Source organism: Vipera ursinii, assembly GCF_947247035.1.
Source record: "Vipera ursinii genome assembly, chromosome: 11".
NCBI classification, from domain to species: Eukaryota; Metazoa; Chordata; class Lepidosauria; order Squamata; family Viperidae; genus Vipera; species Vipera ursinii.
Genome location: NC_139524.1, coordinates 836508 through 859844, shown reverse-complemented (window position 1 = coordinate 859844; position 23337 = coordinate 836508). Strand labels below are relative to the sequence as shown.

At 48.7% G+C, this 23337-nt stretch overlaps 1 protein-coding gene across 2 annotated transcripts in view; it reads right to left on the bottom strand.

Annotated features, from left to right (window-relative positions):
- MAP2K1 (mitogen-activated protein kinase kinase 1) overlaps window positions 1-15905 on the bottom strand; it is an 85767-nt gene extending 69862 nt beyond the window's left edge. For both annotated transcript variants that reach the window (XM_083371589.1, XM_083371590.1), the window contains exon 1: window positions 15593-15905. In XM_083371589.1, coding sequence (XP_083227715.1) covers window positions 15593-15672 — 80 coding nt within the window. In that variant the 5' untranslated portion in view covers window positions 15673-15905. The remainder of the gene's footprint in view (window positions 1-15592) is intronic.
- Between the last annotated feature and the right edge of the window lie 7432 nt (window positions 15906-23337).

The window sequence follows — 23337 nt, the reverse complement described above, 5'->3', positions numbered from 1 at the left end:
AATTTATGACCCTTTGTTTAATGGTATTTTGAATGGGCCAGACAAAGTGACTTATGACCCACCCTCGAAGTTACACTTGCACCACCCCCACAGTTGCGTAATTGTGATTCAGGCACCCGCAAACTGGCTCGCGGTTACAAAAGCATCCTGTGTTCACATGATCCCAATTTGCAGCTTTCCCAGCCAGCTTCCAAAAAGTCAGTGGGGAAACCTGCAGGAAAGATTATAGTGTCATGTGATGTCTCACTCAATGACCATGGCAAGAAAGTCATAAAATTGGGTGTGGTCACGTGATGCCTCACTGAACAATTGCACAGCTTCACAATGAGTTTCTGTACGTTAAGGGCTACCTATAATAATGACTAGAATGAAAGCAAGAAATAAACGGCTAATATATTGCACCCAAGGCTGTTCAGCTGTTTGCTGCTGGGGGAAGTGGTGGCCTGGAGGAGTGGAGAAATCCATTTCCTGTGCTTCTAGAACACCTTAGTTCCTTTGGCTTGTACAAGCTGCAAGAGGTTGGGGGACAAGACCTTTGGAGACACTAGACTGGAGTCCCACTCCCAGGACGGGGCTGTATTGGATTAGATCTATTCACTCCAAGAAAGGACAGGATCACCTGGAAAGGCCTTTTCCAATCCTATGACTTCATGCCCAGATATAATGGAATGCAACCCGGATTTCCAGGAGGGATTGGTTGCATTCCCAGAGAAGCAAGAGGCAACTCAGAGCAGATAACTTGTGTGAGAGAAAGAGGGTGCAGATGACTCCTCCCTAACAGTTCCCAGAGTAGATGCTTAACGGGGCTGGTATGTCTATGGAGATTCTCAGTCATTCAGGTCATGGTTGTCCCAAAGGGGCTTTCCTTTAGAAGGCAGCTGGACTTTCTTGTTTTGCTTGAAGATGTTTTGCTTCTCATCCAAGAAGCTTCTTCAATTCTGACTGAATGCTGTGGAACTGAAAATGCTTCTTGGATGAGAAGCGAAATGTCTTTAAGCAAAGGAGGAAAGTCCATCTGCCTTTTAAAAGAACTTTCTTTGGGTAATGGGGCTGGTAGTTTGCTTTAGTTTGGCACGATTCTGGCCACAGGTGAATAAAGGAATCTGCTTGAAAATTTACAATATAGGTAGTCCTTGACTTACAACCATCATTGAGCCCAAAATTTTGTTGCTAAGTGAAACATTGGTTAAGTGAATTTTGCCCCATTTTATAACCTTTAGTGCCATAGCTGTTAAGTAAATCACTGCAGCTGTTAAGTTAATTAACACAGTTGTTAAGGAAATCTGGCTTCCCCATTGTTTTTGCTCGTAAGAAGGTCACAAAAAGGGAATACATGTCTCCGGGACATTGCAACCGTCATAAAGATGAGTTAGTTGCCAAGCTCTGAACTTTGATCACATGGCTGTGGGGATGCTGCAATGATCCTAAGTGGGAAAAACAGTCACAAGTCACTTTTTTCAGTGCCATTGTAACTTTAAACAGTCACTAAATGAGCTGTTGTAAATTGAGGACTACCAGTATATCTTTCTTAATTTTTGGAGCCTGATCTCAGTAGACTATGCAGACCCTTCTCACATTGAAGACAGCCCTTTTGGGATGGGAGATTTCTTTCAATCCACCGAAACTCTGCCAGATGGCTAGAGAGCATCATGACTGTCCATCTGGAGGAAAGGGTGTGGAGAACATGTCTCAACTGGACACCTTGCTTGCCATAAGGTCATAGGTGAGGCTATCTGAGTTAGCTCGGGAGTTCATGGCTTCCATGACGGCCATGGACCTGACGCAGGTAATTTCTGAACCAACTCATGAGAGAGGCCACACCCTTGACTTGGTTTTCTTATCTGGACGGTGGTTCGATGATCTAGGTGGGGGCTCTCCATTTATTATGCCCCTGTCATGGACCGATCATCATCTCCTGCGGCTGGTCTTCCATTTTACCACCCCCCGCCGTGGGGATGCGGAACCAACTAGATGGTACCGCCCCAGGCGCTTAATGGACCCTGATGGGTTCCAGGCAGCGCTGGGATCCCCACCTGCCTCCGTCGCTCACAGCTCGGCGGATGCCTTAGTGGAAGCCTGGGAAAGGGCAGCCACTGAGGCACTGGACCGAGTTGTACCCTTGCGGCCCCTGACCCGGTGCAGATCCCAACGAGCTCCATGGTTCTCCGCGGAGCTCCGGGAGATGAAGCGTCAGAAACGGGGCCTAAAGAGCTGTTGGAGGTCCAGCCGATCCGAATCTGACCGGTTGCGGTTAAGAACCTATATTAGGTCTTATCTCGCGATGAGGGCGGCGAGGTGTAATTACTTCTCTTCCCTCATCGCGTCCGCAGATAATCGCCCGGCCGCCCTGGTTAGGGTGACTCGCTCCCTCCTTAATCAGGAGGTGAGAGAGGATCCCTTGCAGGGTCGTGCCGAGGAGTTTGGTCAACATCTGTCGGATAAAATCGCTCAGATTCGGACCGGTTTGGACTCCAGCTGGGCAGAGTCTGACGAGCAGGACACGGGCGGTCTTGTCAATGTTATCTGGGAGGAGTTTGACTCTGTGACCCCTGATGAAGTGGACAGGATTATGGGGAGATTGAGCTCCACCACATGTTTATTGGACCCGTGCCCTTCTTGGCTGGTTTATGCAGCTAGGGAGAGGACACGAGGCTGGTTCCAGGCGGTTATATCTGCTTCTTTGAGTGAGGGTAATTTCCCCACCGTCTTGAAGGAGGCGGTGGTGAGACCTCTCCTCAAGAAGCCTGCCTTGGACCCAGCTGTGTTGAACAACTTTCGTCCAGTCTCCAACCTCCGCTTTCTTGCGAAGGTTGTTGAGAGTGTGGTGGCGCATCAGCTCCCTCTGGTCCTGGATGAAGCGGATTATTTGGACCCGTGCCAATCGGGTTTCAGGCCCGGGTACAGCACGGAGACGGCATTGGTCGCTCTGGTGAATGATCTCTGGAGGGCTCGGGATAGGGGATATTCCTCTGTCCTAGTCCTATTAGACCTCTCGGCGGCTTTCGATACCATCGACCATGGTATCCTGCTGCGTCGTCTCAGGGGATTGGGAGTGGGAGGCACGGTTCTTCGGTGGTTCTCCTCCTATCTCCTGGGACATTCGCAGTCGGTGTTGGCAGGGGGGCAGAGATCGACCCCTAGGTCTCTCGTTTGTGGAGTTCCTCAGGGGTCGGTTCTCTCGCCTCTCCTGTTCAACATCTATATGAAACCGCTGGGTGAGATCATTCGTGGTTTTGGAGTTGGGTATCATCAATATGCCGATGATACCCAACTTTTCATTTCGACCCCAAACCACCCCAGTGATGCCCTCGCTGTGATGTCCCATTGCCTGGAGGCGGTTCGGGTCTGGATGGGGAGGAACAGACTTCAACTCAACCCTGACAAGACTGAGTGGCTGTACATTCCGGCATCCCGGGACATTCAAAATGTTCCATCGCTTTCTGTGGGGGGTGAGTTTTTACCCCCCGTGGATAGGGCTCGCAACTTGGGAGTCCTCCTAGATTCACGGCTTACCTTAGAAGACCATATAGTAGCCGTGATTAGGGGGGCTTTCGCTCAGGTTCGCTTGGTGCGTCAGTTGCGGCCCTATCTGGACCGGGATGCCCTGTGTACGGTCACTCATGCGCTCGTGACCTCTCGTCTTGACTATTGCAATGCTCTCTACATGGGGCTTCCCTTGAAGACCACTCAGAGGCTCCAACTGGTACAGAATGCGGCCGCGAGAGTTGTCTTGGGAGTTTCCCGGTACTCCCATGTTACACCTTTGCTCCGCGAGCTGCATTGGTTACCAGTTGTCTTCCGGGTGAGGTTCAAGGTCTTGGTGATGGTTTTTAAGTCCTTACATGGCATGGGTCCGGAATACCTTGGGGACCACCTGCTGCCGGCGTCGACTCCCCTCCGCCCTGTGCGTTCCCACAGAGAGGGCCTCCTCAGGGTGCCTCCAGTCAGGGAATGCCGGCTGGTGGCCCCCAGGGGGAGGGCCTTCTCTGTGGGCGCCCCGGCTTTGTGGAATCAACTGCCGGTTGAGCTCCGGATGGCACCGGATCTCCGCTCCTTCCGGCGCGGCCCAAAGACCCATTTATTTGAACAAGCTGGCCTGGCCTGATGGGGAGTTAACTTGGGTTTTAATATTTGTATTTTTTACTGTTTTATTTGGGCTATAATTTAATTTGTTCTTAACTTTTGTATTCTGTATTTTTATTATATGCCCTGTTCACCGCCCTGAGTCCCTCGGGAGAAGGGCGGTATAAAAATTTAATAAACTAAACTAACTAACTAACTATCTTGACAACCAATGGCATGCACAATAAAAAAATCTTTAAAACTATCTACTTTGCAGGACGGGGACCTTAGCTCCCCATCCCAGCAGAGCCAACATTTTTAGCATTTAGCAAATAAAAGAAACAGGGTATTTTCCACGATCCACCATGTTCTGGTAAAGAAATGTGAGTACCAGACCATCTTATTTGTCTCTTGAGAAACCTATATGTGGGTCAAGAAGCAACAGTGAGAACTGGACACGGAACCACTGATTGGTTCAAAATTGGGAAAGGAGTCCAGCAAGGCTGTATACCAGAACTTTTCAACCTTTTCACCCATTGTACCACTTTTAGGATATGGCAACATCCGAGTACCACCAGTTGCCTAGCAAGGTGTCAAAAACTTGATGACAAAAAAAGGAAAAAAATGATCAAGTACAGGTAGTCCTCAACTTACAACAGTTTGCTTAGTGACTGTTCGAAGTTACAATGGCATTGAAAAAAGTGCCCCCCGAGCCACAGCCGAGCAAGACACCTGCCTGCCTGCCTGGTGGTACTGTTCCTCCTGTCTAAGGTTTTCATTGTTGTGAGCATTTCTATTGAGGATTGGCAGCGGGGGGGGGTGTTTAATTTTTATTCTCCCCCCCATCTGCTGGGTGGTTGCAGCAGGTTTTGGTCACTTCACGTGACCCTGGGACACTGTGACCATCATAAATATGAATCAGTTGCCAAGCATCTGAATGTAAATCACAAGACCCTGGAGATACTGCAACACTCCAGCTGATCGGCATTTCTTCTGGGCTCAGCAGAAGTGCCAGGATCAGCACCGAGCTCCAGCTGGAGCCTGGCGCTGATCCTGGCACTTCCACTGAGCCTTGACAGCCCTGCAGCTCCAGCCATCTCTCACTCAGGCTTGTGCGGTGCTGCCACCAGATCAGCTCATTCCCCTGCCCCACCACCTTTTCTAGGATGGTCGTGTACCACTTGCCAGGTGCCAATGTACCACAGGTGGTACCCGTACCACTGGTTGAAAAGCCCTGTTGTATACTGTCGCCCTGCCTATTTAACTTATATGCAGAGCACATCATGAGAAAGGCAGGGCTAGATGAATTAAAAGTGGGAATTAAGATTGCCAGGAGAAGTATCAACAACCTAAGATATGCAGATGATACCACTCTAATGGCAGAAAGTGAAGAACTAAAGAGCCTCTAGTTGCGGGTGAAGAAGAAGAATGCAAAAGTTGGGTTGAAACTTAACATTAAGAAAACCAAGATCATGGCATCCGGCCCTCTCAATTCCTGGCAAATAGATGGGGAAGAAATGGAGGTAGTGACAGATTTTATTTTCCTGGGCTCCAAGATCACTGCAGATGGGGACTGTAGCCAAGAAATTAAAAGACGCTTGCTCCTGGGGAGGAAAGCCATGGCAAATCTAGACAGCAGACTAAAAAGCAGAGACATCACCCTATCAACAAAACTGCGTATAGTCAAGGCTATGGTCTTCCCAGTTGCAATGTATGGCAGCGAAAGTTGGACCATAAGAAAGGCTGAGTGCCAAAGAATTGAGGCCTTTGAACTATGGTGCTGGAGAAGACTCCTGCGAGTCCCTTGGACTGCAAGGTGATCAAACCGGTCAGTCCTAGAGGAGATCAACCCTCTTTAGAAGGCCAGATCCTGAAGTTGAAACTCAAATACTTTGGGCACCTAATGAGAAGGAAGAACTCACTGGAGAAGAGCCTAATGCTGGGAAAGGTTGAGGGCAAAAGAAGGGGACGACAGAGAATGAGGTGGCTGGATGGAGTCACTGAAGCAGTAGGCGTCAGCTTAAATGGACTCCAGAAGATGGTAGAGGACAGGAAGGCCTGGAGGAACATTGCCCATGGGGTTGCGATGGGTTGGACACGACTTCGTAGCTAAACAACAACAACACATGGGTTTGGCCTTAAGATGGTTTCCTAACAATTCATCAATACAGCTGCCAGATGGCTCATATGAGACCAGACTCTGATCCTATTATATCAGGAATGGCAGGCTATAAATCAAATCTAATAAAAAATACTTCAGCTGCCCTGTGCATCCTATTTTAGTTCACAGACCTCGTTTTGATCTTTACAGCTTTTCATAGGTAAAGGTAAAGGTGCGTGCTAGTCATTTCTGACTCTAGGGGCCGGTGCTCATCTCCGTTTCAAAGCCGAAGAGCCAGTGCTCCGTGGTCATGTGGCCGGCATGAACACCACTTAAAGTGTTGTGTGTGTTCACCAGTTCAAAGATCTTTTCCTTATTCCTATATCTGAGGCCACCACCAGGATGTTTTCTTAGGGGGCATCTCATCTCTAAGGCAGCACATATTCTGATATTATTTTGACACTAAAAGCTTTGTATTTTCTCAGGTTTTTAATTCAATTTCTTCTACTCTAATCTCGGCTAGGTGTGTTACTTGAATGTCATTCTAGGATTGTGCAATTCTTTAGAATCAATTTGTGACAGATATTTTGAAAAGCAAGACACCACAAACTCAGCATCTGTCAGTGACTCATTTCCTGCAGCTGTTTACAGATGTGCTTTGGAACAGTGGGAGCATTAATTCTGTCCCATCTGTCACTTATGAAAGCAGCCACATTTGTCAAATTACACATAAAACACCCACATCCCTCTTCAACTCTTAGCAATTTCTTTAAAAGAACATTTTAACTTGCATGTTTTATTCTGCAATAGGTTAGACTATAATTGACACAGTATTACAAAATTCAGTACCCCTGGATAATCTGAAAAGTTGCAAAGAAAGTTTGCTTGGGGGGAGGGACTCACACCGGACTTGCATCTCTGAAATGCACAAAATAACAATTTCTGTCATCTACTTAACCAGCATAGCTGGATAACATTGAATTTGAATTGAATTGAATTTATTAAATTTATATGCCACCCTTCTCCCTAAGGACTCAGGGCGGCTCACAACAATAAAAAGTTAAAAACATAAAATACAAAATTTAAAAAAGAATTAAACAATGAAGTAAATACATAACAATAGACCCAGTAAAACCAAATTTAAAACTACAGTCAGTCCAGGCCCGACTGTTGGAACATCCATGTCTTCAGGTCACGGCAGAAGGACCGAAGGTCAGGGGCCATCCTCAGCTCCGGGGGCAGTTCATTCCAGAGGGTCGGTGCGCCCACAGAGAAGGCTCTCCCCCTGGGGGTCGCCAGCCGGCATTGCTTAGCTGACGGCACCCTGAGGAGGCTGACTCTGTGGGAGCGAACCGGGCGATGGGAGGTTGATAATGGCAGCAGGTGGTCTCGCAAGTTTGGTTTGGAAAAAGCAGTAAATGTTCAAATGTCTTCAGCCTTTTAGTGGAATTGAATCTAGTAGAGTTTTTCAATCTTGGCAACTTGAAAACATGTGGACTTCAACTCCTAGAATTCCCCAGCCAGCATGGAGCTGAAGTCCACACATCTTTAAGTTGTCAAGAGCAAGAAATATGGCCCTAGATTCTGCTCACCTCATCTCCATTTTACTGTGCATAAAGGCAAAGCTTGAATTATAATGATCATTCCCTTGGTCTTTTCTTTGGGACCAACCAGGGTGCTTTTAGACAAAATCTTGGAATGTAGTTCAAATTTATTTTCTAGGAATACCTATGGATTATGGTGGCACTTTGCTCTGCAAGCTGTCTATATTTCTGCATTTCCAGGTCTTAACAAATGGTGACAAATTATAGAGGTAAAAAAGCAATCTCTTTTTTAAAAATTCATGCCATGAGTTAGTTCTTCTCTGCTCTCTCATTCTTGAAGACTTTTTTGAGGGGGAGGGAGGAGCAGATCGGGCAAATAAGCTGGATGAACATTTGCATTTCCTTTTTAAACTGCATCAGGGATCCAATTCTAACCCAAAAGAAAGGAAGGATGACTCTCCCATTATTCCATATTTATAGGGGGGGAGAGAGATATTTGATAGTTTATCTATTGCTCTCCCTCCTAGAGGGAGGGAGGGAGGGAGAGAAGGAAGGAAGGAAGGAAGGAAGGAAGGAAGGAAGGAAGGAAGGAAGGAAGGAAGGAAGATACTAGGAGTGTAAACTGGTCATTTCTGCAATGGAGGAAGTCAGCATTGACTTTTTCAAAAATTGCCATTGGTATTGGTGGTGATAAATAATCTGGAGATTAAAGTGAGGATTGTGTTCATTCTGAAGTGTGGTCTGATTAGGGCACCAGGTTCTGGAATTCCATTTTGGAAGGGATCCATCCTCCAGTTCAACCTCCTGCTGGATGCCATCTCAGGAAGGCAGGAGCCAGAACTGCAGACAATCACAACTTTTTGTAGCTTGACACCACCATCACAGCCTCCGCAATAGCCAGAGTGCCAAAACAATTAAACTGAACACCCTAAACTGTGTGGCAGGTGGGAATATTTCCTGGTTCCTGGAAGATCTGCGTCATTTGCTCCGGACTGTCTTTCTGGATCCCTCTCCAGTTTGGCTGCTCCAGTTCGTCCAATATAATTAACACTCAGAGCCTGGAAGGGGACACAATAATCCAGGGGCAACCATCAATTAGCAAAGAATCACTGCTTCTCAGATGTGCTTGCTGTGCTCACCCTGCAGCAGCATAAAATGGCATTTGCTTTTTTCACAGTTAAGTCACCCGCTGGGCTCAAGTTTGCTTTGCAGGGTGTGAGCTTCCATTTCTAAAATAAACCAACTTTTTAAAATCAGATGGGATACAAAACCTGTCAGCAACTTGGTGCCATACCTGGACCACGCATCAAACTAGAATGAACACTATCTTCACTTTAAATTCCAGATTATTTATTACCACCAATTCCAACTGCAGTTCTTGAAAAAGTCAAGTGCTGACTTCTTCCATTGCAGACACGACCCCTTTGCTCCTAGTTTGCCATTACCTAAGCAGATATATATGGAGAGAGAGGAGGGAGGGAGGGTGGGAGGGAGAGAGATCAAGAACCAATATTCAGATCTCAGTGGCATTTCCAAAAGACAGTTCTGTTGCTTCTTCAACTTTCCTGCAAATAATAATAATTTATTAAACATGCAGGCTGCCCAACTCTCATGAACTCTGAGTACAAAGCAAACAAAAAAAATACAGTGAAATAAATAAAAAATACTGAAAGAATTTAGCCTCCACAAAAGCTAAACAAAGGAGAAATAAAACCTGGTGCTTATGGGTTTTTTTAAAAACAAAGTTTATTACTACCAAAATTTCTGCCCAGAATCTACATTCTCTCCAACCCAGCAGTTCTACTAAAACAATCTGTCCTAACCAGCTGCCCTGCAAATTCTAAAGACTATTATTTTATTTTATTGGCCACAGTCTACAAATACTGGCAATTACCAGTCAACATTTTCAGAGCAAATCAAGCAAATGCATAAAGAAAACCATAAAAGCACCTGGTTCATAGTTTGGATCCCTCATTCCTGGGCACCAAGTGGAATCAAAAACCAAGTGTTAGCATTAACGTGAAGTCTGCTTGGTTTTGTTTTCTCATCCTGTCTGATATCAGCGCTGAAATCCTATTAATTTCCACCTAAATTATTTCATTCCAAGAATACATCCTGTTAGGTATACACCTGTCCGGCCACCTGATTGGCTAACCCGTCCGGCGGGAATTCCTGGACACCGGGTTGGGTGACCAGGGCAAGCGGGTTGATTAGAGCCAGCGGGTTGGCTAGCGTCAGGCGTTCCGGGCATACATATATTGGCAACCAGGCAGGTAAGGCCAGTTCGGCCACGTGTACCAGAAATAAACGGATTAACCCTAACCTGCCTCCACGTGATCTCTCGCTGCGCTGGACATAACAGTGGCGACGAAGGTGGGATCGGCAGAACAGCGGAGAAAAAAGACGCGAGAACAGGCAGTGCACGGAGCGGGAAATTCAAAGAGCCGACAGCAGCACCAACCCCACGAACGGACAAGCGAGAATGGTACAAGTCAGCTCAATAAGAGAATTCAACCCTAGACACCCAGAAGATTGGGAAGAGTACGTAGGCCAAGTCGAGGGATACATGCTGGTGAATGGCATTATGGACGATTGGAAGAAGGCCACTGCGTTGCTGACGATCAGCGGAATGCCGGTTTACCGGGTCGCCATGGGATTATGCCAGCCAGCAACAGTCGCCAGCGTCTCGTATGCCGACCTCTTGGGGAAGCTGCGAGAACATTTCACCCCCAAACGATCCGAACTCTTCTGGAGGAGAATTTTCGAAAGGCGAAACCAGAAACCAGGGGAATTGATAACAGAGTTCGTGGCCGCAGTGAGGGAAGCCGCACTCCATTGTAAGTACGATAACCTAGAGGTGCGCATCAGACAGAGTGGTCCTAGGCCTACGCGATGAACAACTACAAAACAGAATAACAGCCAAACCCACAGGGAACTTACAAGAAGTCCTTGATGAACTGCTGACTTACGAAGCCACCGGACAACGCGACCCCCCCCACAACAGCAACGGCGTGGCTGGATCCATCCACCAAGAGTGCCTTGTGGATGGTGGGGTGGAGGACTACCAATGGGAGACGGACATCAACGAGGTCACCCGGCGATTCGGAAAGGCCACCGTGAGAACATCCCATGCGGACGACACCGACCGAACCAGAAGATCACCATCATCCCAACAAACAAGACCACCAAGGGAAGGCCTGAACAGGCACAGGGACTCAGAATCCAAATGCGGAAGCTGTGGGGGAAATCACCCCCGCGCGGGCTGCCGATTCTGAAACGCAAAATGCAGGAATTGCGGCAAAACCGGCCACATCCAGAGCATCTGCAGAAGCAAACCGCGGGAAAACCTCCACGCCTGGGCCACAGGTAAGGTAACCCCCGGTGATAGTGGCAAAGAGACCCACAGGCCACAGGCACGAACCCCTAACTAGGGGACGGTTGAGGCCGTCAATCAAGTGCTTAGCCCCAAACTACAAATTGAGGTCCGTTTGCAGGGCATCCCCTGCAGAATGGAGGTGGATTCGGGGGCTGCGGTGTCCATAATCTCAAGAGAAACACTGGCGCGCATTGAGGCTAGAAGTGGCCGCCGGGTCCCCATCAAACATACACACATCCAGCTGGCAGACTTCCAAAAGACACCCATAAAAGTGCGGGGAATAGTCACCCTTGAAGTCAGCTTTAAGAGTTTTAAGGGGCCACTCGAACTATTAGTCACCAAGGGGCGGAGAACCAGCTTAATCGGCCTCAACTGGTTCGGGCCACTAGGTATTTGGGTCGGGGGAATTAACACAATACAGCACCGATCCTTACAGTCCATCTGCGATAACTACGCAGATGTCTTCGATGGCACACTGAGCAAATACAAGGGGCCACCTATCAGTTTAAAACTAGACCCCACAGTACCTCCCATAAGAATTAAGGCTAGGAGGGTGCCCTTCGCACTCAAACAAAAAATAGAAACCGAACTAGACAATTAGTGGGCCAGGGAGTGCTGGAACCGGTAGAAGGGGAACCCTGGGAAACGCCTATCGTCACCCCTCTAAAACCCAACGGGGACGTGAGGATTTGCGCCGATTATAAAGCCACATTAAACCAAGCTTTAAATCAGCATGCTTACCCGGTCCCGACAGTGAAGCAGGTCCTCGTGACCATCCAGAACGGCGCCATCTTTGCTAAACTCGATTTAGCGCAGGCGTATTTGCAACTAACAGTCACCAGGGAGGCAGCAGATGCTCAAACGATAGTTACCCACAAGGGGGCGTTCCGAGTCAACAGACTGCAATTTGGCATAGCAACAGCCCCAGGTATTTTCCAAGAAATGATGGAGAGGTCCTTGAAAGGTATACCTAAGGTGTGTCCCTATTTTGACGACGTATTAATAGCAGGGGAAAATGAGGGAGTTTTAGCTGAAAGATTGGAAAGGGTACTGGAGAGATTTAGAGCTGCAGAACTCAAATTAAAAAAGGGGAAGTGCTCCATTGGAGTAGCATCCACTGAATTTTTGGGATACAGGATTGATGCCCAGGGCATACATCCAACAGAGGAAAAAATAAAGGCAATCAAAGCAGCCCCAGAACCCAAAAATAAGGCAGAGTTACAAGCATTCTTGGGTCTCATAAATTTCTACCATGCATTCCTACCACACAAAGCTGCCATAGCAGAACCACTGCACAGGCTATCAGACAAAAAAACCACGTGGCAGTGGCTGGAACAACACAAAAAAAGTTTTCAAACTTTAAAGGACATACTATCCAGGAGGCCCACGGTCACCCACTTCATCGAGGGAAAGCCAATTTGTTTAGCATGCGATGCATCGTCATATGGGGTGGGAGCAGTGATCAGCCACTGGGACAGTAACGGGGAACAAAGACCCATAGCATATTATTCCAGAACCCTGACCAAGGCAGAGCGCAACTACGCACAAATAGACAAAGAGGCATTAGCAATCGTGGCAGGAGTAAAGAAATTCCATGATTATTTATACGGGAGGAATTTCACAATATTTACTGACCACAAACCCCTGCTAGGCCTGTTCACCACGGACAGACAGACCCCACAAATAATGTCGCCAAGGATGTTGAGATGGTCAATATTCCTATCAGCCTACACATTCTCCATCCAATACAGACCGGGAAAAGAAATGGGTCATGCGGATGCATTAAGCAGATTACCCCTCCCAGACACTGACACAGACCCAGCCCCTGCGGGACAAATCCTAACAATAGAAGAACTCCCAGAATGCCCCTTGACAGCTAAGGACATCGCCAACGCCAACTGCAAAGACCCAGTGCTAAGCAGAGTGGCGACCTGGATCCTAGGGGGGTGGAAACGCGGGAACCTGGAACCACAATTCCAGGCTTATCTAAGGAGAAGGGACGAGATATCATCACACTTAGGCTGCCTATTACAGGGAAACAGGGTGATAGTGCCAGAAAAATTAAGGGAGAGGGTCATCAGTGAACTACATGAAGGACACCAGGGGATAGTGCGCATGAAAGCCCTGGCCAGAAGTCACCTATGGTGGCCAGGGTTGGACAAGGCCATCGAGGAGAGAGTACCGGGGTGCTACCAATGCCAGAGGTCCAGACCCGAACAGGCCCACGCACCAGTCCACAGGTGGGAGGCAACACACAACCCCTGGTCCTGCATACACATTGACTATGCAGGGCCATTCCAGGGTCAAACGTTCTTAATTGTGGTCGATAGCTATTCCCGGTGGTTAGAGGTGGTGCCTGTCAAGAACACGACGTCAACTAAGATCAACTAAGAGCCTTGGTGGAGCAGTGGGCTAATGCCTCCTTAAGTAACACCTTAAGTAACACCAGCTGCCTGCAATTAGTGCAGGTTCGCATCCCACCAGGCTCAAGGTTGACTCAGCCTTCCATCCTTCCGAGGTAGGTAAAATGAGGACCCAGATTGTTGGGGGCAATAAGCTGACTTTGTAATAATGCCACTTGGGGGGGGGCAAAAGCCCTAATAAGCAGGCATATACATAGAATGAAGGCTACTGCTAAGTTTGTAAAGCCGCCCTGAGTCTTCGGAGAAGGGCGGGATATAAATGGAATTAAAATAAAATAAAAATAAAAATAAGATGATACAGGTTCTTCTTTGCCACTCACGGGTTACCTGACGTGATTGTGTCTGACAATGGCCCTCAATTCACATCTAATGAATTTCAGGACTTCCTCAAGGCCAATTGGATTAGGCAAGCAACATCGGCTCCCTTCCATCCCTCCAGCAACGGATTGGCAGAGAGGAATGTGAGGACCACCAAAGATGCACTACGCCGGATTATTGTTGGTGATTGGCCCCAAAGACTGGCGCAGTTCTTGCTGGCACAATACACTACACCGTGCACAGCAACCGGGAAAAGCCCAGCAGAAATGAGGTGGGGCAGGAGACTCACGACCAAATTAGATAGGCTCCACCCAGTTAGGGCAACGGTGGAAACGGAACAGGACTGCACGGCCAGGACATTGAACATTGGGGACTTAGTGTGGGCCAGGAACTACGGCCAGGGGGACAAGTGGATACAGGGAGTGGTGGTGGACAAGCTGGGCCCGCTATCGTACATTATAGAGGGGGAAGGGGAACGCCAGGTCAGGAGACACATTGACCAACTCAGGAAAAGGGCCCCAGAGAATACCATACAAAAACAGACCCAGCAGCCACCAAATAACACACACATTGAACCACTCACCCTCCCAGACACCCCACCGCAACCCAACACCAGGACTTTGGCCAGACCAACAGAGACTGGGGGACCCAGGGACGCCTTAACCGAACCTGGGTCACCAGAGCCAACCACAGACACAGTGCAAAGCGAACCCACCGGATCCTCACAGCCAGCGGAGCACCGGCAGATGAGTGAACAGCCAGTGCCAACAAGGCCAATTCAGGGGAGGGGGCCGGGACCTGATAGTCCACCAGGGAGATATCCTGCCAGGGCACACAGGCCCCCGGCATACCTAAAGGATTATATAAGGGGGTGAAGCAGTAGAGCATGGACCACAAGGTAGAGAGCAGACTCAATTGGGGGGAAAGGGGTGTTAGGTATACACCTGTCCGGCCACCTGATTGGCTAACCCGTCCGGCGGGAATTCCTGGACACCGGGTTGGGTGACCAGGGCAAGCGTGGGAGATTAGAGCCAGCGGGTTGACTAGCGTCAGGCGTTCCGGACATACATATATTGGCAACCGGGCAGGTAAGGGCAGTTCGGCCACGTGTACCAGAAATAAACGGATTAACCCTAACCTGCCTCTGCGTGATCTCTCGCTGCGCCGGACATAACACATCCTGTTTTGACCCAAGTGATGCATACACAAAATAACGAAAGCCAGGATCAAACAAGGATTCAGCTTCCTCCAGACAATCAAGCCAAAGAGGGGAGAGCAGGGGGGTCCGGACTGCAACCAAAAAAAAAGGGGGGGAGGTTTCCCAAGAATCCTGCTTTGGAAGGGGCAGACCCTCACTCCCAGGCAGCCGCCCAAAGCCCTGCACAAGCAGAAACGACCTGAGCTGCCCGCGCGAAGCTCCAACTAGGCTGGCTGAAGCGCACTCCATCCAGGGCGGCCACGAGCCCCGCTGGTCGCCGCGGCGGGGTGGGACGCGGCGGCCCCGGGGCGCGCAGCCGGCGGGTAGGCATCGGGCGGCCAGGCGACTCCTTTTGCACGCGAGAACTTCAACCCGAGCGATACCTCCGCGCCTGGCCGGCAAGGATCGCCTGCAAGGAAGGCTCCGCCCGCGGCCCTCCAGGACCAGGCAGCCCCGAGAAGTGCACGTGCCGCTGGCCGGAGAACCTCCGTTTCCTTCTTCCTTCTCTTCTCTCCTTCATTCACTTCTTCCTCCCTCCCTCCTCCCTGCCCAGAGAGGCGTCCCACTCACTCGGCCGCGCTGGTGCCGTTGATGGCCGAGCCGTCGGGCGCAGGGCTCAGCTGGATGGGCCCCGGCTTCTTCTTGGGCATGGCGACGGCGGCGGGCGACGGGAAGTGGGCAGGGCGAGGCTTCCTCCGCCGGGCGAGCCCGGACCGGGCGGTTGGCGGGCGGGCGGGCGCGGGGCTGGCTGCGCTGGCTGTCGGTGCGCCACGGCGAGCCCGGCGGGGCGGCTGCGCTGGGGGGGGGCGCCTTAAAGCGCGGGAGGCGGGCGAGGGGAAGGGGCGCTCCCCCACCCTCGGGCCGGGCGGCGCGCAAGGCGCATGTGCTTCTGGCTCGGCTGGCAGCGCCAAGACGCGGCGGCGGCGCTTCCGGCCCTCCTGTACGGAATGCGGGCGAGCAGCGCCGCTGCCGAGGAGGAGGAGAGAGGGGGCGAGGGGGGGTTCGGGCGCTGTTTCCGCTGCGCCGCCTCTTTCCGGGCGGTTCCCTTGTCGGTGGGAGGCGAGCGGAACCGCCGCCGGGCCGAAAAGCCCAGTGACGCCGCTCTCCAACCTGGCGCCCTCCAGACCCCGATTGGGCTGGCGAGCGCACGCGGCTGCGTGTGTTGCTCCCCTTCTCTCTGCTCCCCCCTCCCAGCTAGGGGGTCCCGCACTGCTCCGGGGCTTTGGGCTCTTGCTGGACTCTCCCTTTTTCGTTGGGGGGGGGCTTCCCAGATTGGAACTTGCCGGATTGCTTGGTGAGGGGAACCAGACCAAGTCTTTGTAAGCCCCACATCGGATAGGAAGGCATATCCAGTACAGGTAACAGTTCTTTTAGTGACCATTCAAAATTACAACTGCACTGAAAAAAGTAACTGAAGAACATTTTTCACACTTACAACCTTTATGACAACCCCAGAGTAACATGATCAAAATTCATACACTTGGCAACTGGCTTGTATGTATGTATGTATGTATGTATGTATGTATGTATGTATTTATTTATTTATTTATTTATTTATTTATTTATTTATTTATTTATTATATTTTTATACCGCCCTTCTCCCGAAGGACTCAGGGCAGTGTACAGGGACAGTTGCAGTGTCCTGGGATCCCCTTTTCCGGCCTGACAAAGTCAATGGAGAAGCCAGATTCCCTTAACAACTGTGTGACTAACTTATTTACTACAGTGATTCACTTAACAACTGTGACAGAAAATATCCTAAAAAGGAGAAAAAGCTCACTTAACAAATGTCTCACTTAGCATCAAAAATTTTGGGCTCAGTTGTGGTCATAAGTCGAGGACCACCTGTATATGCGAATGGGGACATGTTAGGGCTAGGGGTTAGGGCCTGTCAGAATCCATCTATATCTCATTTCTTTTTTTTAAATTGAAAAGTTTTACAATACATTTTTAAATACAAAAAAATCCCTCCTCCCCCAACCCTCCCCTCCCCTCCCCTCCCTCCTCCCCGACTTCCCAGAGCTGAATACAGGGTATAATAATACAAACATAACCTAAAATATGCTAATAACAAAAATAACATTAAGTTCTATCGGACTTTAACTCTCCATAGTCATAATATTAATAAAGTAACAAATGACTAATCATACATCATAAAAATCCACTACTTATTCAAATGCTAAATGAAACTTTTTAGTCCCATATTTATTCTGAATATATTCAATCCATCTTCTCCATTCCACAATATATCTCTGTTGCGATTGATCTTTCAAATATGCCGAAATCTTTGCCATTTCCGCCAAATTGGAAACTTTCTTTTTTTTTTTATTGAAAAGTTTTAACAAACAGTTTATCTTTAACAGTCCCCCTCCCCCTCCCCTCTCCCTCCCCCCCTACCCCTCCCCCCCCTACCCCTCCCCCCCCACTTCCCAGAGCTAAATACAAGGTATAGAAAAAAAACAATCATAAACAACCATATACTAACAACCATAAACTCTAAAATCCATCACTCTCTAGCTTGTATAGGATAATACAAACCTTAGTAATATTAAATATATAGAGAGAAGAAAGAAAAAAAAGAAATAAAAAAAGAAAAAAAGAAGGAAGACTTATTCAAATGCTACATGAAACTTCTTAACCCTATATTTGTTCTGGGTATACTCAATCCATTTTCTCCATTCCATAATATAACGTTCTTGCGAGTGATCTTTCAAGTAGGCCGAAATCTTTGCCAAAATTGGAAACTTTCAAAGTCCACTGTTCTATAGTCGGCAATTCCTCCTTCTTCCAGTATTGCACAACTAAAAGTCTTGCCGCCGTAATTAGATTCAACATCAACTTAGTGTCTATTACAGTAGTATCTGTAATAATACCCAATAAAAACAATTGCGGGGAAAACTTTATCCTTTTCTTAAATATCTTTTGGATATTCCACCAAATTTTAATCCAAAAAGCTTTAACCTTTTTACAAGTCCACCATATATGAAAATATGTTGCATCTTCACAACCACACCTCCAACATTTCGGCTGGCAGTTTGGATACATACTTGCTAATTTTTTAGGGTCTAAGTGCCACCTATAAAGCATTTTATAAAAATTCTCTCTTAAGTTTTGGGCCTGTGTAAATTTTACGTTTCTAACCCAGATCTTTTCCCAAGTGTCCATTGTTATAACTTCTTGAAAGTTCTGGGCCCACTTTATCATACAATCTTTAACAAGTTCCGTTTCTGAGTCAATTTCTATCACTACATTATATATCCTTTTAATATGTGCTTGACCTTGATCTCTAATTTGTTTTACCAAATTTTCATCAGTCACCGAAAAGCCAGCTTTCTGGTCCTCTTTCCATCTTGCCTGTAATTGCCCATACTGAAACCAAGTTTGTACAATCTTTTCTTCTTTTAAAATATTATATGGCTTTAATTGCCATACATTCCTTTCTAGGCAGGTATAAGAAACGCCAGGTAAACCCCTTTTGTCCAGCTTCATTCCGGATCCAAATAAAGAACTACTACCCAGCTCAAGTGTCCGTCTCTCTGTGCGACCACGCGACTTTGCACAGGCGACGAGGATGGGATCCTGCACCGGACAACGCTAGCCGCGGACAGAATCCAATCGGCAGCCCCGGATCAAGACGCAGGACGACCGAGACGGAATGGCACAACTGGGTCAGTATCCCCTTTTCAATAGCGGCTGCCCAGAGGAGTGGGAAGCGTTCGTGGGGCAGCTTGAGTGCTACCTACGAGCAAACGGGGTGAAGGAAGACCGGCAGAAAGCGGCGGTCCTACTCTGCAGCTGCGGCACGGAAACATACCAGCTGGTGGTCAGTCTCTGCACTCCCGATGACATCCACTCTGTCGGATTCAACGAGTTGCTGGCGAAGCTGACCGAACACTTCAAGCCCAAGACGTCCGAGATCGCCTGGCGGTACCGGTTCGAGAAGCGGGACCAGCGGCCAGGTGAGTCTGCCAAACAATACATGGCAGCCCTGAGGCAGGCAGCTCGCCTCTGCAACTTTGAAAACTTAGAAATCCGACTGCGGGATCAGATTGTCTGTGGGTTGAGGGACAGGAAGCTGCGCCAGAAAATTTTTGCCAAACAGAAACTGACCCTGAGGCATGTCCAAGAAGAATTTCTAGCCTGGGACGCGGTCGAGGAGTCCGACGCGAGGGAAGGCGGATCCATCCACCAGCTGAGAGGGTGCAGCGCCGCAGACGGGGCAGAGCTGGAAGTGGACGCCATCAACCAACCACAGAGACCCTTTAACCCCAACCGGGACAACATGAGGGAGCCGATACCAGCCATGGCGGACGAGAAAGCCCAGGAGTGCAGATGCGGAGCGAACGGCCCCCGGTCTACCCAGCTCCACGGCCACAGCGCGAATCGGCCCCGGTCTACCCAGCATTGCGGTTGCGGTCCCCGGTCTACCCAGAACAGCGGCTGCGGACAACCCCGGTCTACCCAGTGCTCCGGCTGCGGCACAAATAGCTCCCGGTCTACCCATTGCGCGAGCTGCGGAGGACAGCATCCCCGGTCTACCTGCCGTTTCAAGTCGGCGAAGTGTCGGTTGTGCGGAAAAACAGGGCACATCGCGGCGGTCTGCAGGAGCAAGCAGCAGGACAGCCAAGTTCCAGTGCGCTACAGGTACCGGGAAGCGGTTGCCAGGACTGACTGTTAGCCACACGGCGGGACGACCGGGCGTTTTCCTAACAGGGGCTCCTGCGGCACTAATCCCAAAAATAAAACTGAGGGTGAGGCTGCAAGGGGTCCCCTGCATGATGGAGTTGGACTCAGGGTCAGCCGTGTCCATCATCTCCGCCAGAACGTTTAAGGAAATTTGCAAGCGGAGCGGCCAGCGGGTTCCCTTGAGGCCATCCAGACTGACCCTCTCCGATTTCCAAAATTCACTGATTAAAGTCCGGGGGGAGGCGTCGGTGAGGGTTCAGTACAAGGGCTTCGAAGGTAATTTAAGTGTGCTGGTCGTCGAGGGCCAGCGGACCAGCCTTGTGGGGTTAGGGTGGTTCAACGTGCTGGGCATTGGGATCACAGGGATTCACCAGACGCAGAGCCGTTTCCCCCTCGAAGCTGTCTGCAAGGAATTTGCGGATGTGTTCGATGGGCAGTTGGGAAGGTACACGGGTTCCCCAATCTCATTTAGGTTAGACCCCCAGGTGCAACCCATAAGGATGAAGGCGAGGCGAGTTCCATTCGCGCTTAAGCAGAAGATAGAGCGGGAACTGGATAAGCTGGTAGACCAGGGGGTGTCTGGTCGATGGAGCGGAATGGGAAACTCCCATCGTAATGCTGCTCAAGGCAAATGGAGAAATTTGGATCTGGGCTGATTATAAGGGGACCATTAACCGAGCTTTAAGTGCCCATTCCTATCCAGTCCCTGCGGTCAGCAGCATCCTAGCGTCCCTACAAGGCGGGTCGGTGTTTGCTAAATTGGACCTTGCTCAAGCTTATCAGCAGCTGCCGGTAGACCCAGGGGCTGCTAGAGCGCAAACGATCATCACTCACAAGGGAGCGTTCCGGGTAGACCAGTTGCAGTTTGGGGTCAGCGTAGCGCCTGGAATTTTTCAGGAGGTGATGGAAAAGATGCTCAAGGGAATACCAGGGGTCTGTCCGTATTTTGACGACGTCCTGATTGCAGCCAGCTCCATGGACGTACTGGCAGCCCGTTTGAAGGCAGTCCTTGAAAGGTTCAGGGCGGCAGGGTTGAAGCTCATTGTTTTGCAACATTTTATACATAGAGTCCTTGACATGTGACCACAATTGGGAGCAGAATTTCCAATGCTACGCAAGACAGTCGTTAAGTAAGTTTTGCCCGATTTTATATCTTTTTTTGCCATGGCTGTTAAGTGAATCACTGCAGTTGTTAAGTGCAAATCTGGCTTCCCTCATTGAATTGGATTGTCAGAAGCCAACTGGCAAGGTCACAAATGGGGGTCACATGAGCCTGGGATGCTGCAATTGTTGTAAATCCATAACTGCTAGGTGCCCAAATTTTGATCACGTGACCAATGGTCTTAAGGGCAGAAGTGGTCTTAAGTCACTCTTCAGTGCCAATGCTATAACAGTAATATGGCCTTTAAAAGTATAGTACAGTGGCTAGATGTCCTTTAATATAAAGTACAGTATTTCAGAAAACTGGTCTTTGCATCAGGGGTGTCAAACTGCTGGCCTGGAGGCCGGATGCATCATGCTGAAACTGCATTGCGGCACGCCACGTGATGTTGCAAGTTTGACACCCCTGCTTTAGATTCAAAAATTCACTTTGGACCTTTATTTTGGCCTTTAACCTTAAAATGGTACCTCTCAGTGCTCACTCTTTCACATTACTGTGAAAAACATGGAAGACAATTTTTTTTAAAAAATAAAAATAGTTCTTTACTTACCATCTGTTTAGTGACCATGTGAACTTACAGTGGCATGAAAAATGTGACTTATAACAGTTTTCTGCACTCACAACTGTTGCAACATCCTGAGGTCAAAATTTGGACCCTTGGCAACCCACTCATATGACAGTTGCAGTGTCCTAGAGTAACATGATCACTTTTGGCAACCTTCTGACAAGAAATGTCAATGGGGAAGCCAAATTCACTTAATAACTGTGTTACTAACTTAACCACTGCTGTGATTTGCTTAACAACAGTGGCAAAATTCACTCATCTTGCTTAGCAATGGAAATTTTGGGCTCAATTGGGGTTGTAAATCGAGGACTATCCCAGTCTGCTGCACTGAGTCTCGAATTCAACTTGTAAAGAGAATTTAAATTTCATTGGGCAAGTAATAGAGCCTCCATTCCCACCCTGCACTCCTGGGTCATTTAGTTTAAGCATCAATAAAGAGATGTTACCTGTGAATGAAAATTAAAGATTTAGCTGGTGTTGCGTCCCCGCTATGACAAAAGACGGAAATAATTCTATCTCCCATTGGAGTTAGAACAGAACATTTGTTATCTCACAGCTGGCAAGAGTGAATGGAAAGAACAAGCTTGTCTTAGTGGCCTCTTTTCCAGGTGTTTATGTAAATTTATCTGCTGCGCAGAGTCTCTGGGTAGTGAGATGAGCAGCATACATATTTAATAAATAATTGAAAAATGTGGATCAACCATATCTCTGGAGCGGGGTGTAGATTGCAGGTCTTCCTGCAGCAAGTCCAGTCCTCTCACCTGGGTGCTCTTGAAGGCCTTGAAGAAATGGCAGTTGTTCCAGGAATGGCCTCCCTCTCTAAGAACACCAAGAAACCAGTACCACCTGGACTGTTCCAGAAGGCGTTGGGGATTAATCTTTGTGTGGTGAGGTGTCTCTTCTTTAATCTTTCAATTTATCTCCTAGTTTTGTGTTATGGGTGATCTTCGAATTGTCTCCGTTCCTTGAGTGACCTTTCAAAGTTACAGTGGTGCTGAAAAAATGGACTTAATACCAGTCCTTGAAGTTCTGGCTATCACTGGCCAAGATAAAAATTTTGGGCCCACCACTGTCCCTGTCTGATCTTTGCCTAGGAAGAGGCAGGAATCCCAGGCCAGCAGGTGAGTAGGGGAGAGCTATGAGGGAGGTGAGGGGTCCTTGGTGCTTTTTTTTCTTGCAGACCTTTCATTACCCAAACTAGGTAACATCATCAATGCTAGTGAGGTGACAGGTGCCATGGTGGGTGCCAGGAAGCATGGGGCTGGCCATTGTGGAGTTTGAGGCCTCATTCCAGCCAGTGTTGGCCCTGAATTAGAGGCATAAAAAGTGGCAGCAGACTGAGAATGCAGAAGAGTGGACGGTGGGGAATATAAGAAATATAAATCCTTCCATTCCCCACCATCCAGTCAGAGCTGAAGAAGCTTCTTAGATGAGACGCAAAACGTCACAAAGTCCAGTTGCCTCCTGAAAAAGCACCTTTGGGGCTACTAATTCAGATCCTCTGCTCTCCAGCATCCACCTGTGGCACCCACCTGCCTGCTTGCCTGGGACTTCCGCCTCTTCCTGCTTAATGACCTGCATGGTGCTGGGGCTACAACAGCAAGCAGAACTGCGAGAATTGTCAGTCCTAAGTGATGTGGTCATGTGCATTGTGCTATATGATCACAGTGACAAAAATCCTGGTCCCAATTATTGCCATACGTCGAGAAGTATCTGTACTGCAGATGTTGATTGGGCATTGTGTTGCCTTGTCCTCGGTCCTTGGTCTGTAAATCCAATCCATCCAAGGGTCCAAAAGTGGCTGTGTTCACACATCGCCTTAAGCCAGGGTATTCTTAATCATGGTTTCTTAATTGTTGTAATGGCACACTATCAAAAAGACAAGCTCCGTTGTACACAGTT